We start from the raw sequence: 15,406 nt of genomic DNA on the forward strand, positions 1-15,406 counted from the left end.
GGTAGGGGGCGGGAGGGTGGGAACTGGGAGGGAATTTGGCAGGAGGCAGCTTACCTGCTCCTGCTTAGAATAGATCCTTGGGAGAGGGAGTGGTAGGGGGAAAGAAAGGATTATTGAATCTCAGAAAAGGAAGGGGAGACAGTTCTTGCATGCTGGGGAAATGGGACTGTGGGTACAAGGCTCACCGAAACTCTAGAGAGAAGAAAGTAGAGTGGCAGGTGACATGGGGGTGAGCATCCTGGGTAGATGTTGGGATGTGGGGTATAATAGCAAGAACAGTGAATAGTGCTGGGGGGGGTAGGGCACTTAGAGGAGAGGACACGAGAAGGGCTGTTGGGGGGAGGGAGAGGAGTAGAGACTTATACAGTATTTTTTAAGAAAACAAAACGTATTTTTTAGGATTTTTTCTGGAGTTTGGGGTTTTAGTTTTTCTGCTTTTGTTTTCCACAAAATAAAAAAAAAAAAGTTTTTTTTTCTTTATAGTCTGTCTGGCAACTGCGTGTAAATGAGCGTCCCACCCTAGACAGCCTCTTCCTCTGATGCCACTTGCTCAATACCTGGAGTCACAACTCATGCACGTCCCATGCCTGAGCCTTGACAGGGGAGGGGAGGGTGATGTGGGCTGCTCTGGCTGGGGACCCTCCCAGTTCTGTAACCTCAATGCTTGGCAGGTACCTCGCTGCACAAGTGTTCCGTGGTTGTTTGGCAGTGGTAACACATGACCTGCTCCTCTCTGAGGAGTCTGGGATCAGGGCCAGGGATGGGCTATAGGTGTGACCATTGTGCCCACCAAGATTGTAAGCAGGAGCCTGTGTTTGGGCATTCTTCGTCTGGGAAAAGGGTTCATGTCCTCAGGAAAGCTAAAAATCACTGTTTGGATTAGGGTACAGGGAAGACTACAATTCCCAGAAAGCTCTGGAATAGTTCTTAACCAAAGAGAACTACAGTTCCCAGAAGGCCTTGAATTGGCCTCAGGTGCCCTATTTCCCAACCACCTGTCTGTGTCAAATACTGAATGTGAAATCATACGGATATTTTCCAAACTTTGACCAGAATGTAATACCTAAAGGGATGGTACCCTAAATACTCCTTTCAAGGTTGTGTGGCTTGGGGAAATATCCTTCCTACTTCCACTGTCAGCTGGGCTATGACCTACGGAGTGCCTAACTATGCTTGTGAAGTGTTTGGCAAAAAGGTTACTTACTACATTGTAACCAGACAGTAATGACTCTCGGGCCGCTGGGGGCTCACCTGGATCCCCAGTGCATGTGGTGGCGTAACATGCCTGGCATAAACAAAAGAGACATTTAGCCCCAGGTTTTCAAAAGGGGACACTGCTCCAGGGGACATGAAGCAGCATGCTAGAAACAGCCAAGAGGAAAGGTGTCCTCCGCGCGTCCCCATCGCCCCCTTCTTGCTCGTTAGAGAAGCGAGGCCAAAACTGAGGCCGAGCCTTCTATCTGGTGACCCAGAAACTAGAAAGCAACCAGAAGCGGGAGAAGCACACGCGGGCCAGATTGGAAATACAACCGCTGCCGAGAGCCGGAAAGCTCAGACGCTCCGCTTGTTACCTAAAACCAGGTAGGGGATGCAGAAGCCACACCTGGACCCAGGCGTGCCTCGCCTTCGGTTCCCCGCTGGGCTGAGGCCAGGAATGGAAGGCATTCTCCCCTGCAGGCCCCAGCCTAGGACAGCCACTGCCGTCTCCGAAGCCGCTCTCTGGGGAAAAAGGCCAGAAAGAGCGTACTGGCTCCTTTAAGGCTCCTCTTAGCCCTCCCTCCCCCGCCCACGTGACCCGGGGCGGCCGCGCGCCGGCTCGGCCCCCCGCGCAAGCGGCGATGGCGGCGGCGGCGGGAGCTGCAGCGGCGGCGGCCGCCGAGGTGCGGAAGGGGAGGGGGAGAGGCGGGTGCATGCCCGCGCGCGCGCCCGGGGGAAGCGCGCGCCCGTGCAATGCTCCGGGGGTGCAACGGGGCCGGGGGGCCCGGGCGGGACTTGCAGCACTCCGGAGGGCCAGCACCGGGGGCGGATGAGGGGACCAGGGGGTGGGAGGTGGGGGGAGTGGGCACGGAGGCGCGCGTGCAGCCGCCGGCTGCCCCCGAGTGGGCGGCAGGCGCCGGGGCCCCAGGAGCACGCGCGAGGGGCACGAGGGGCCGTCCACCGGGCTGGGGGGCAGCGGGCGCTGGAGGGGTTGGTGCCCGGGGTCCCCGCGGCCTGGGGGACAAAGGGGGAGCGGCGCGTGCAGCCGGGAGGAGGGGGCGGGGCCGGGGCGCAGAGGCCCCGCCCCCTCCCCCTCCTCTCTTCTCGGCCCCTGAGATGCGGGGTCTACCGAGAGGGAGGGGGTTGATGCGGGCCCGGGGGAGGGGTCGTGCGGCCCCTCCGGGCAGCCGAGGCCGCGGAAGGGGGGGCCCCCATAGAGGAAGAGGTAGGCCCCGGAGCCTACTCTCTCTTCCCAGGGCCCAGGCGTCCTGGGCCCCCCAACTTCCTACTGGGCTGACCAGTCCTCCTATCCCTTGTGTCCCCTCCCAGGGGGAGGCCCCTGCTGAGATGGGGGCGCTGGTGCTGGAGAAGGAGCCCAGAGGAGCCACCGAGAGAGGTGAGTTTCTGGCAGAAACGGCCCGACTGGACCTTCACCTCCCCCAACACAGGATCCCCTGAGTCCTAAACGCTGAACTTTTTATCTTCCTTTACAGTTCATGGCTCTTTGGGGGACACCCCTCGTAGTGAGGAGACTCTGCCCAAGGCCAACCCTGACTCCCTGGAGCCTGCTGGCCCCTCATCCCCAGCCTCTGTCACTGTGACCGTCGGCGATGAGGGGGCTGACACCCCTGTAGGGGCCACACCACTTATCGGGGAAGAACCTGAGAATCTCGAGGGAGATGGGGACCTCCATGGGGGCCGCATCCTGCTGGGTGAGAGGCTGCGGAGTCTGAGGGGTGAGATGGGGTATCCTCTGACTCTGCCTTCCCCCTTATCTTGTCTTCTGCCTGCCTGCCTGTTTTCCAGGCCATGCCACAAAGTCGTTCCCGTCTTCCCCCAGCAAGGGGAGTGCCTGTCCCAGCCGGGCCAAGATGTCAATGACAGGGGCTGGAAAATCACCCCCATCAGTCCAAAGTTTGGCTATGAGGCTGCTGAGTATGCCAGGGGCTCAGGGGGCAGTGGCAGCAGGACCTGAACCCCCTCCTGCTACAGCCAGCCCAGAGGGGCCACCCAAGGTCCACCGAGCCAGGAAAACCATGTCCAAACCCGGCAATGGACAGGTGAGGATTGGAGGAGGATTGTGGGGAGTGAGAGAGACAGGGGTAATCAACAGGGGTAATCAACTGTAAATAGCTTGTGGGCTTTTGTTACAATTTAGCTTTAGGCTTTCTCTAATCTATTCACAGCTTCACATATTTACCAAGGGGTTACTGTATGTTGAATTCTAGGCTGGGGTTTAATCTGTGAACACACAGGTTCCTGTCTTCCTGGAGTTTACATTCTTGGGGAGAGAGGAGTAGAAGAGAGAAGTGTCAATGAGTTAATTATGTAGTTAATGTCTTAATTACTCTTATGGTAATGACTGTGTAAAGAAACTTCAAACCACTCTTCCTTTCTACCTCAAAGCAAGCCCCAAGGGAACTTTTCCTCCCTACTTTGAAACTGCCCCTGCTCCATTTTTAAAGATTTTGCCAAGTCCCTACAGGGAAGGAGATGAAGGCCACAAAAATGACAGAGAAGGCAAATGACAAAGGCCCCAGAATCTCACAGGCTTTATGACAATGTTTTTAGGGCTCTGGATATCATTTTGTTCTGAATGTGGTTTGAGTAGCTTTAGTCAAGGCCTTAACCTTTGTTTTCTCATCTGTAAAATGGGGAGAAAGGGCCTGCTTCTGCGTGCTTGAAGAAGTGAGTGAGTGTTAGGTATGGGATGTGCTTGACACGCTTCCTCTCCGGGAAACAGCAGTTTGTGTTATTGACGTGTTCTCAGTACTCAGATGGCATTGTTGAGGGTGTGGCTCACCACTCCACCCCCACCTGGCGATCCAGGCTAAATGTTCCCTGACCTTAAGTGTGCTCCCTCTCACCCTCAGCCCCCAGTCCCTGAGAAGCGGCCCCCTGAAGTGCAGCATTTCCGCATGAGTGATGACGTGCACTCCCTGGGGAAGGTCACCTCAGGTCAGTCCCCCCCCCCCCACCCACCTGTGGCTTGGCCTGGCCCGGCCTGAGGGGTTAGAGTGCAGGTCTCATGCCTTTCACTCTCACCTTCCAGATGTGGCCAAGAGGAGGAAGCTGAACGCAGGAGGTGGCCTGGTGAGCCAGGAGAGGCATGGAACAAGGCCTCTCCACCTGGGGGGCTGCCCTCCCCAGAAATGGGAGGTTGGTGGGGGAGTGCCAGGAGCTTCAATTTTTTGATCTTTTCCTAGTCAGAGGAGTTGGGCTCTGCCCGGGGTTCGGGAGAAGTGACCCTGGAGAAGGGAGACCCTGGGTCCCTGGAGGAGTGGGAGACAGTAGTGGGTGACGACTTCAGCCTCTACTATGATTCCTACTCTGTAGATGAGCGTGTGGACTCTGACAGCAAGGTGAGAGGGAGTGGCTACCCTCCTGGCCAGCACACCTGCTCTCCAGTCTTGCCTGCCTTACTTTTTCATCTTCTGAACACCCACTAATTCACTGCCCCATCCTGTCTATAACTTGTTCCCAGTGTGTGCTCCACCCCATTCCATTTCCTTACCTCTCTCCACAGTGGTGACCACCATCCTTAACTTTGGGTCCCACACCCCATTTCGTGGTTTACTTGCTATTTGTTTGTTTATGCCTTTGCTCTTTGTTTGGTTTTATCTCATACATGTTTGCTTTTGCAACATAATGCTTAGTTTTGTCTATGTTGCTTTCATTTAATGTTTTATTGTAGAAACTTAACGAATATACAGGAAAGAATAGAGGAGTTCGGGGCCAGCCCGGTGGCACAGCTGTTAAGTTCACACGTTCTGCTTCGGCTGCCCGGGGTTTGCTGGTTCAGATCCCGGGTGCAGACATGGCACGGCTTGGCAAGCCATGCTGTGGTAGGCGTGCCACATATAAAGTAGAGGAAGATGGGCAGGGATGTTAGCTCAGGGCCAGTCTTCCTCAGCAAAAAGAGGAGGATTGGCAAATGTTAGCTCAGGGCTAATCTTCCTCAAAAAAAAAAATAGAGGAGTGAGCCCTATGTGGCCGTCACCCAGCTCCCACAATTACCAAAACACAGCTGATCTTGACTCATCTCTTTCTCCCACAACACACACACCTACTGGATTGTTTCACAGCAAATCCCAGAGATCATATCATTTTATCTACAAATATTTCCATATGTATCTCTAAACAAAAGGTCTATTTCTGTTTTCAAACATCGCTGCATTACTGTTTTCACACCTAAGAAATTTACCAGTGATTCCTTCATACCATCACTTGACTACCAGTCCATCTTCACATTTCCTCACTTGTTTTATAAATGGATTTTGCTTTGTCCAGATTCAAATGAGGTCCACACACTGATTTGATTAACATTTGTGTTAGCTCTCTCTTGATGTATAGCTTCCCTCATCTTCTAAAAAATTTTTTTCTTGCCATTTATTTGTTGAAGAAACCAGGTCAGTTGTCCTACACAATTCCTCATGTTTAGGAGTTGGCTGATTGGATGGGGATTGACGCATTCCTCTCTGCCCAATATTTCTTTGTTTTTTTTTTTTTTTTTGAGGAAGATTAGTCCTAGGCTAACTTCTGCCGCCAGTCTTCTTTTTGCTAAGGAAGACTGGCCCTGAGCTAACATCCATGCCCATCTTCCTCTACTTTATATGTGGGACGCCTACCACAGCATGGCTTGCTAAGCACTGCCATGTCCACACCAGGGATCCGAACCGGTGAACTCCAGGCCGGCGAAGCTGAATGTGCTCACTTAACTGCTGTGCCACCGGGCTGGCCCCCCTCATTAGCTTTTCATCTAATATCTTTAGCAGCCATTGGTAGTCTTGCCTATTTATGAACTTCATAAAAAGAGGTCATACTATACGTCTGTTTTCTGGAACTTAACTTTTTTTTGCTTAATGCTGTGTTGCCAGGATTCACGTGTGTTGTTGCATCTAACTATAGCACCTTCTTTTTCACTGCTGTATAAAATTGTACAAACCCTCTCTTTATCCAGCCCTTTCCCTCCTTACATTCACCTCCACCAGGGAGCCATGCCTGCGTAATTGTTGTTTTCTCTATCTCCCCTCACTGTCTGAGGCTTGGGGCTTGGTTGTGTGCTGCTCTGCCTCTCTCCCCCAAGTGCCCCCCAGGAGAGAGCTGTGGCCTGGGGGTTGCTGTTTCCCCAGACCCACTTGGCCTCTCTCCCAGTCTGAGGTTGAAGCTCTCGCTGAACAACTGAGCGAGGAAGAGGAGGAGGAGGAAGAGGAAGAAGAGGAAGAAGAAGAGGAAGAGGAGGAAGAAGAGGAAGAAGAAGAAGATGAGGAGTCAGGCAATCAGTCAGACAGGGTGAGAGCTGGAGATCTGAGTCCGCAGAGGAGGGGGTGTGGGCTGGGGTCCAGGCTCTCTAACTCTCTTCCTCCTCCCCAGAGTGGTTCCAGCGGCCGGCGCAAAGCCAAGAAGAAATGGCGGAAGGACAGCCCGTGGGTGAAGCCATCACGGAAACGGCGGAAGCGGGAGCCTCCGAGGGCCAAGGAGCCACGAGGTGAGGAGGCTCTTCTGCTTTTGGGTCCACTCCTCCAAACCCCCTCCCGGCCCCCAGAGAGCGCACACGTACACACCCGCTCACGCATGCACACCCGCATGTACCACATGTCCAGGCACCTGTGAGCTCGCACTCTCACTCTCTCTGTCTCTGTGTCAGGAGTGAATGGTGTGGGCTCCTCAGGCCCCAGTGAGTACATGGAGGTCCCTCTGGGGTCCCTGGAGCTGCCCAGCGAGGGGACCCTCTCCCCCAACCACGCTGGTAATTGCCAATTGCTGGGATAGGGAGCCACTAGGGGGCGCCCTCAGGGCTGGAGGGAACTGGGAGGAGGGGGACCCCGCTGGAGCTGGGGTGTCCATGGCCAGGCTTTGGGGGTTCTGGAACATGGAGGGAAAGGCAGGGTGGGAGTGAGAGGCCCCACCAGGGGTCCCAGTGGGTGAAGGACAAGGCCTCCCTCAGCTCCCTTGTTCCTCCATCCAAGGGGTGTCCAATGACACGTCTTCACTGGAGACTGAGCGCGGGTTTGAGGAGTTGCCCCTCTGCAGCTGCCGCATGGAGGCACCCAAGATTGACCGCATCAGCGAGAGAGCGGGGCACAAGTGCATGGCCACAGAGAGTGTGGATGGAGAGGTGGGCCTCTGGGCTGGTAGGAGAGGTGCCAGGGCGATCCAGCCCCAGCCTCACTTCTCTTCTCGCCCATCCTCACTACCCACAGCTGTCAGGCTGCAATGCTGCAATCCTCAAGCGGGAGACCATGAGGCCATCAAGCCGAGTGGCACTGATGGTGCTCTGTGAGACCCACCGCGCCCGCATGGTCAAACACCACTGCTGCCCGGGCTGTGGCTACTTCTGTACAGCGGTGAGTGACCTGTGGGGCAGACAGGCAGTGTGTCCCACAGAGGAAGGGGCTCCCAGAGCCTCACATGTTTCCCTGTCCCCAGGGCACCTTCCTGGAGTGCCACCCCGACTTCCGTGTGGCCCACCGCTTCCACAAGGCCTGTGTGTCCCAGCTGAATGGGATGGTTTTCTGTCCTCACTGTGGGGAGGACGCATCTGAAGCCCAGGAGGTGACCATCCCCCGGGGAGACGGGGTGACCCCACCAGCCGGCACTGCCGCCCCTGCCCCCCCCCCCCCGGCCCAGGATGCCCCTGGAAGAGCAGACACTTCCCAGCCCAGGTACTGTCCTCCCCTTTCCCTTCTATCTGTTGCCTGCCCCATCCCTGTCGCCCCCGACATTGGCGCCTTCTCCCACAGCGCCCGGATGCGAGGGCATGGGGAGCCCCGGCGCCCACCCTGTGACCCTCTGGCTGACACCATCGACAGCTCAGGGCCCTCCCTGACCCTGCCCAATGGGGGCTGCCTCTCAGCCGTGGGGCTGCCACCTGGGCCAGGCCGGGAGGCCCTGGAGAAGGCCCTGGTCATCCAGGAGTCAGAGAGGTGAGTGGGGGATTGGTCTCAGGGGTGTGACTAGGGCTGGGGCTGTAAGGGTGGATCTGATGTTGATGTTGAGGCGGATGCTTGAGGAGCCCACGCCCTCTCCCTCCCTCACCATGGCAGGCGGAAGAAACTCCGTTTCCACCCCCGGCAGTTGTACCTGTCAGTGAAGCAGGGGGAGCTGCAGAAGGTGATCCTCATGCTGTGTGAGTATTCCGCTCATTTGTTCAGCAAACCTTGATTGAGCACCGATGATATACCAGGCACTGAGCTCGGGGCCAGGAGTGCAGCAATGAAGGACATTGTCCTTTCCCCAAAGGACTTAAAGTGGTTGGGGACACAGACACAGATAACCTGGAATGATGAGGGCTTTGGCAACGATGAGCACATAGGCTCTGGATACTGTTCTGAGTGCTTATACACATTCACTCACTTCAGCCTTCCCAGCGGAGGCTCAGAAAGGTTAACTACCTTGCCCAGTGCACAGTGGTGGTACTAAGGGGCAGGGCCAGTTTGAGCTCAGGCAGAGCTAGTGCTGTTCACTCCTTACTCTCTGATAAGAGCCATGGTGGAGGCAGCACAAAGAAGGCCCAGGAGGGGGTCCTGACCCAGGTTGGGGCCCTGAGAAGCCTTCCTGGAGGAGGTGCCACCTGCCCCCTAGCTCGCTTACCACTTGTCCCTCCCTCTCCCGGTGTGGCGGGCTCTCCCCGCAGTGGACAACCTGGACCCCAACTTCCAGAGCGACCAGCAGAGCAAGCGCACGCCTCTGCATGCAGCCGCCCAGAAGGGCTCCGTGGAGATCTGCCACGTGCTGCTGCAGGTCAGCACAGGCCCGGCCCCCTGCCTCATTGACCAGGCCCTTGGACCCCTCCCCTGCCCATCCCCTCCCTGGTACCAGCCCATGTGCCCCCTCCTCGCAGGCTGGAGCCAATATCAATGCAGTGGACAAGCAGCAGCGGACGCCGCTGATGGAGGCTGTGGTGAACAACCACCTGGAGGTTGCACGCTACATGGTGCAGCGCGGTGGCTGTGTCTACAGCAAGGTGCGGTGGCTGGGCAGACTGGGGCCCAGGGTCAGGGACCGGTTAGAGGTACCAGCCAGAGGACTCATCTGCCCACATCTCCCTCAGGAGGAAGACGGTTCCACCTGTCTCCACCACGCAGCCAAAATTGGGAACTTGGAGATGGTCAGCCTGCTGCTCAGCACAGGACAGGTGGACGTCAATGCCCAGGTCAGCGGCCCAGGCTGCCCGCCCAGCCTGGCCCCAGGTTCTTGGCTCAGCCTCAGGCGCTGGGTCCTCTTTCTCCTTGGCTGATCTCTGACCCTCCTCCTGCCTCTCATGCTGCTCCAGTCCGTCGCCATCTTTTTCCTTCTTCATGTGTATTTTTCTTGACACTTTTTCTTCTTTTTATTTATCACTTTTCCAAATAATGAGTTGCAGCCTTAATCTCTGGAACTATCCAATAAGATTCTTCATTAACTCTTCGTTTTTTGTATGTTGGATGTGTTGGAGTCTCTTACTGTCGTTCTTCTCCATCTTTGACTCGGTCCATCCTTTGTCCAGAAGGAGCCCCTAGAAGTAGGCTCCTGTGGTTTCTAATATGACCCAGTTGCCTTTGAGAGCAAACTTATCTTTCAGCACATTTCCTGCCCCAGACTCAGAATCTGCCATTTCTCTAAGCAACTCTAGCTCCTTTAAATAGGAAAAGTTTTTTAGAGATTGCCATCTGTGTGCCTAGGAGTGTTTATTGCTATAGGGTCACTGCTTCTAGGACTTTTGAGTAGGCAAACTTGGGAACTAAGTATTTTTTAGAAAGAGAAAAATTACTCCACAGCCTTGAGTGATAGACACTATCAGTCCCATCTTAAAGATAAGGAAACTGCCGTCTAGAGATAATAAGTTGCCCAGGGTCCTGCAGCGTGTGCGTGGTGGAGCTGGGAGTCTGCTCCAGAGTGCATGCTGTGGACCACATGCTGCTTTGGTGAGCAGGGCTGCTAGGGTGCCCTGGGTCAGGGCAAGGGCTGCCCCCCATCTTCGTCCCTCCCTCTCTGCCCACCCACAGGACAGTGGGGGGTGGACACCCATCATCTGGGCCGCAGAGCACAAGCACATCGAGGTGATCCGCATGCTGCTGACACGGGGCGCTGACGTCACCCTCACGGACAACGTGAGTGACAGTTTGGTTGGGGTGGGGATGGCCCCTGGCCCTGAGGAAGGTAGAGCCTGGGCCCATCCTGCCCCCTCCCACCTCCACAGGAGGAAAACATCTGCCTGCACTGGGCTTCCTTCACCGGCAGTGCCGCCATCGCCGAGGTGCTACTGAACGCCCGCTGCGACCTCCATGCTGTGAACTACCATGGGGACACGCCCCTGCACATCGCAGCCCGGGAGAGCTACCACGACTGTGTGCTGTGAGCCCCCCGCCTGCCCCACGCCTGACACCCCTCCACCACCTCTCGCAGCCCCAGACCCCACGGGCTTCCTGTCCCCTCCCAGGTTGTTCCTGTCACGTGGGGCAAACCCTGAACTTCGGAACAAGGAGGGGGACACAGCATGGGACCTGACTCCTGAGCGCTCTGACGTGTGGTTTGCACTCCAGCTCAACCGCAAGCTTCGGCTCGGGGTGGGAAATCGGGCCATCCGCACGGAGAGGATCATCTGCCGGTGAGCCCAGGCCTCTGCACCCAGAACCACCTCCCACCCCTCCCCAGGCCCCGCTGAACCCTCAGAACATCCCCCACACCCTCCCATGCCCCACTGAGTCCCCAGAACCGCCTGCCTCCCCACTAGGGCTGCCAGGTACAGCAAATAAAAGTAGAGGACAGCTGATTAAATTCAAGTTTCACATGAACAGTGCATACTTTCTTAGTATGAGTGTTCCATGTGGTGTTGGGACATACCTATACAAAAAATTATTTTTTATCTACTTGAAATCCAAATTTAACTGAGCGTCCTGCATTTTATATGGTAGCCTTACTCCCCACATCCTGATGAACCCCCAGAAACGCCCCTTCTCTCACCAGCCCACTCCCCAGGCCCCAGGGACCTCCCAGCCCCCTCCTCTCACCCTCACCACATACTCTAGCCCCCAAGCCCTGTCTCCCTTCTGCCAGGGATGTGGCTCGGGGCTACGAGAATGTGCCCATTCCCTGTGTCAACGGCGTGGACGGGGAGCCCTGCCCCGAGGATTACAAGTACATCTCAGAGAACTGCGAGACGTCCACCATGAACATCGACCGCAACATCACCCACCTGCAGGTGAGCAGGGGGCTGGGCCCTCCCAGAGGGACACCCAGAGCTGCTGAGTACAGATAGGCAAGTTGTAGGCCAACAAGGGCAGCTGGAAAGAGAGTGAGGCTGAAAGGGAGCTCTGGTGTGGGCTTACATCCAGCTGGGAAAGACCTCCTTTTCCTAGGACACATGCAGGTATCACGTGGGCTCGTGGTAGCCCTGGGGACACCCCATCAACAACATCTTGATTCCCCCTCACCGGATACCATCACCACCTGCTGTCCTAAAACAGGGACCCTAGAGAAAGGGCAGCAGCTGGGGAGGGTCAGGGAGCATTGAGAGTTGAGGGGCCAAGGCTGGTTCTGGGGATTGAGCTGACCCCTGACTCCCACTGCAGCACTGCACATGTGTGGACGACTGCTCCAGCTCCAACTGCCTGTGTGGCCAGCTCAGCATCCGCTGCTGGTATGATAAGGTATGTGCCCTTGCCCTGGCCACTCCTTCAGAGGAGCTAGCCTCTAACTAACGCCAACTCCCTGGGACCTTGTCCCTCACCTCCTGCCCTGTCAGGGAAGTGGCAGAGAGGGCAGGGCAGGACCTGGCATTCCCAGATGCTGCCAGGACAGAAATGGGCCTGGCCCAGGGACATGCAAATCAAGGGGATGGTTGTGTACTTCCTGTTCGCTGATCTCGGAGCATCTGTGGCCTCCCCCAGCCCATCCCCCCCTTTCTCTGGGTTGGGGTCAGCGGTGGATTTTTCTGTGGAGTCTTGGGAGTCCCAGACAGCTGGGGTGGGCGCCACACAGAAATTACTGTCCTCCCCTCCTCAACCCCAGGACGGGCGGCTGCTCCAGGAATTTAACAAGATCGAGCCGCCGCTGATTTTTGAGTGTAACCAGGCATGCTCCTGCTGGAGGAACTGCAAGAACCGCGTAGTGCAGAGCGGCATCAAGTGAGGCCCCGCCCTCACCCCGCCTCATCCCCCTTCATCCCCTCCCGTGGGGCTTCCAAGTCCCTCCACTCAACATCACCCATTCTCCCACCCCCAGGGTGCGACTGCAGCTCTACCGAACAGCCAAGATGGGCTGGGGGGTGCGCGCCCTGCAGACCATCCCCCAGGGGACCTTCATCTGCGAGTGAGTCTGGGGATGGAGGGGTACCTTGCCCCTGGGGGCGAGGGATGGGTACATGGCCACTGCTGACTCCCAGGCCTCCCTCTCTGCCCTCCACCCTGACGGGTCCCACCTCTTCTCACTGACCCCTCTCCAGCCATCCTTCTCTGACCCCTATCCCCACAGCTGAAGACCGCACCTGCCTCTACTCTTCCCAGACCTCAGGGTGTCACCACTGCCCATGTCTTCCCTGCTTCTTTCGCCCTCGGTGTATTTCCCAGCCTCACACACCCTTCCCCTGCCCTTCCAGCTGGGAAAGAGCCAGTTCTGGGGACAGACCTGGGTTTGAGCCCCACTCTGCTGCTGGGTGTCCTTGGTCAAGTTACTTAACCTCTTTGAGCCTCATTTTTTTGGTCAAAATGGAGGTGTTAACAGGTGCCTTTCTATCTACCTCTTCAGGGGCCTCATCCCTCTCTGTCTGTTCTGTCTCTGACCAGCATCCGTAACATCTCCCTGTTGCCTTGGTCCTACCCCATGACCTTCCAACTTAATTTAGGTCTCCTTTCGCCTTTAAAAAAAAGGCCTCAGCCCCATTTATCTATGTAAGGGACCATCCATTTTCTCTGTCACGTCTTCTCCCAACTTCCCTGACAAGTGGCCCTTCTTCCTGGGCCCATTTCCCCACTATCCGCTCATTTCTGTGCAAATCTGCCTCTACCTGCCTCACCCCTCAGCTGATGCTGCCCTCCCTGCACCCCCTGTGTGTTTCGGTCATCATTCTCCTGCATCTGCCACCGTGCGTAGCTCTGGCTCCCATGACACTGTCCTCATCCTTCCTGTTCGCCAGCTCCTCTCCCTCTGCTTTCCAAATGTGAGGTCCTCGCTCCCGGCTCCTTCCTGGAGTTCGTCACAGCTCCTGTGGCTCCATCCTTTCCTGCAGCCCTGACCCCTCTCCTGTTCTTCAGTCTAGCATCGCCACCACCTGCTGGGTGATTTCCGGTCCACAAACCTCCCAGCATCTCACCTGACCAGATTTCCTCACCAAGGCCACCTGCCTGCAGATACTGACCCCTTCACCCTAGAGGCGGGCTTGTCCATGCTCACCCTCGGCTTCCCCTGGCGCGGCTTGGGCCCTTCCCTTTACCTTTCCCACCACTGCCTCTCCAGCTGTCCAGTGGAGACCCTCACTGGCAGGAGTGTCTCATATGTTGTCCCCTCACATGCTTACATCCCTGTGTTCCTCCTCCTGACTCCCCCACTAGAGGGGAGCCACCTCTCTCTGCCCACCCCGATGATGTCCTCTGGGCCCACTGTGGCCTGGTCACCCATCCCAACCCCAGCCATGTTGATCCGTAAGATTCACGGACAGTGACTGGGGCAGCTGAGAATAGTGGAAGAGGATTCCATGGGGCTGTGAGGAGAGACAGGGCCTGGACCTGGCTCCCCATAACCGCTGCTCATCTTCAGAACCACCACTTCCTGCCCGCCAGGTATGTCGGGGAGCTGATCTCCGATGCTGAGGCCGATGTGAGAGAGGATGATTCTTATCTCTTCGACTTAGACAACAAGGTGGGCAGGAGACCCCTCTGCCCCCCTACTCCCAGTCAGCAGATGGAAACCTGGGGAGGAGGGACTGGGTGGACAGTGGGTAGGAAGGTTGGCCAGGCAAGCAGGATGGTGGTAGGTGTGAAGAGTGACGCCTTCCCCTCAGGATGGAGAGGTGTACTGCATTGATGCTCGTTACTATGGCAACATCAGCCGCTTCATCAACCACCTGTGTGACCCCAACATCATCCCCGTCCGGGTCTTCATGCTGCACCAAGACCTGCGATTTCCACGCATTGCCTTCTTCAGTTCCCGAGACATCCGGACTGGGGAGGAGCTGGGGTGAGGTGTCCCAGGGTGAGCCCAGGGGTGTGGGAGATGCAGCAATCCTGGACCAGAAGCTGAAGGCTGGAGAGCACCTGGTTTCCAAGCATGGATTAGAGCAGAGCTTCCCAGATGGCAGTGTAAACAGCATCCTGAGCCTCACAGAGAGATTGTGACCTGTAGATTTGGGATGGGCCCCAAGACTGGATTTCTAACAAGTTCCCAGGCAGTGCTGGGGCTGCAAGTCCCTAGAACATATGAGGGCTTAGAACCCATCAGGAGAAGAGGAGGGGGTGGGTGCTTTGGGATGGGCTTGGGCAGCTGGGTCTGGGTCCTAAAGGTCCCATGTGTTCCTCTGACAGGTTTGACTATGGTGACCGCTTCTGGGACATCAAAAGCAAATATTTCACCTGCCAGTGTGGCTCTGAGAAGTGCAAGCACTCAGCCGAGGCCATCGCCCTGGAGCAGAGCCGCCTGGCCCGCCTGGACCCCCACCCTGAGCTGCTGCCTGAGCTCAGCTCCCTGCCCCCCGTCAACCCCTGAGAGCGGACCACACCCTCCCCTCCCCACCCCTGGATGGCCACCGGCTCAGCAGCCGCCTCTGCCACTTGCTGCTCACAGCCCACACCTGGGGATGCTGCCATCTTCTCTCCCCCTACCCCTTCACACATTCCTCGGCCAGAGACCCCAGCCAGGCCCTGGAGGTCTGACAGCCCCTCTCTCCCAGAGCTGGTTCCTCCCTGGGAGAGTGACTTCAGGGCTGGCCACCCCCACCCCTACCCCCATTCCCCATTGCTGAAGATTGATGAATTGAAATGGGCCTCTATGCCAACTGGTTTCCTTTGTTCTCAATAAATGTTGGGTTTGGTAATAACTGTCTAGGTGACTTGGCAAGGGGCAGGGGGGAGCACACATAGCCAGAGGGAGCATGGGTCCAAGGGGCAGAGCTGCTGGGAAGCAGGCTGGACAGGTGTGGCTGGTGTGGACAGCCGACCAGCGGGAGGGGAGGGTTGTATTGTAGGGGGACCACTGTGGGCAGGCTCTAGTCAAGGGCTCAAAGGCAAATCTCAAC

At 56.7% G+C, this 15,406-nt stretch overlaps 1 protein-coding gene across 4 annotated transcripts; it reads left to right on the plus strand.

The window, feature by feature from the left end:
• Positions 1–1,832: 1,832 nt before the first annotated feature.
• On the plus strand, positions 1,833–15,205 carry EHMT2 (euchromatic histone lysine methyltransferase 2). 4 transcript variants are annotated; one of them, XM_046640237.1, is made up of 28 exons: positions 1,833–1,880; positions 2,527–2,593; positions 2,691–2,909; positions 3,004–3,257; positions 4,071–4,155; positions 4,250–4,290; positions 4,404–4,559; positions 6,352–6,489; positions 6,571–6,685; positions 6,845–6,946; positions 7,167–7,315; positions 7,401–7,544; positions 7,627–7,862; positions 7,941–8,123; positions 8,244–8,326; positions 8,834–8,940; positions 9,041–9,163; positions 9,251–9,352; positions 10,185–10,289; positions 10,379–10,533; positions 10,619–10,786; positions 11,236–11,380; positions 11,751–11,828; positions 12,190–12,305; positions 12,403–12,489; positions 13,956–14,034; positions 14,177–14,352; positions 14,697–15,205. In XM_046640237.1, the coding sequence occupies exons 1-28, from the start codon at positions 1,839–1,841 to the stop codon at positions 14,875–14,877; spliced, it is 3,636 nt and encodes a 1,211-aa protein (XP_046496193.1). In that variant the 5' UTR covers positions 1,833–1,838; the 3' UTR covers positions 14,878–15,205. The 4 variants fall into 4 exon arrangements, with proteins under 4 accessions (XP_046496193.1, XP_046496194.1, XP_046496192.1 ...); XM_046640238.1 differs by lacking the exon at positions 6,845–6,946; XM_046640235.1 differs by lacking the exon at positions 1,833–1,880 and having other exon boundaries at positions 2,286–2,593.
• The last annotated feature ends 201 nt before the right edge of the window (positions 15,206–15,406 follow it).

The sequence above is a fragment of the Equus quagga genome, chromosome 15 (assembly GCF_021613505.1).
Source record: "Equus quagga isolate Etosha38 chromosome 15, UCLA_HA_Equagga_1.0, whole genome shotgun sequence".
Lineage (NCBI taxonomy): Eukaryota > Metazoa > Chordata > Mammalia > Perissodactyla > Equidae > Equus > Equus quagga.

What these genes read in the sequence shown, in the direction of transcription:
- EHMT2 (XM_046640235.1), top strand. Translation starts at nt 2,314, where the DNA reads ATGCGGGGTCTACCGAGAGGGAGGGGGTTGATGCGGGCCCGGGGGAGG. An exon ending in GAGGGCCAAGGAGCCACGAG is followed by an intron (nt 6,686 to 6,844) that starts GTGAGGAGGCTC and finishes TCTCTGTGTCAG; the next exon opens with GAGTGAATGGTGTGGGCTCC. An exon ending in CAGAGAGTGTGGATGGAGAG is followed by an intron (nt 7,316 to 7,400) that starts GTGGGCCTCTGG and finishes CACTACCCACAG; the next exon opens with CTGTCAGGCTGCAATGCTGC.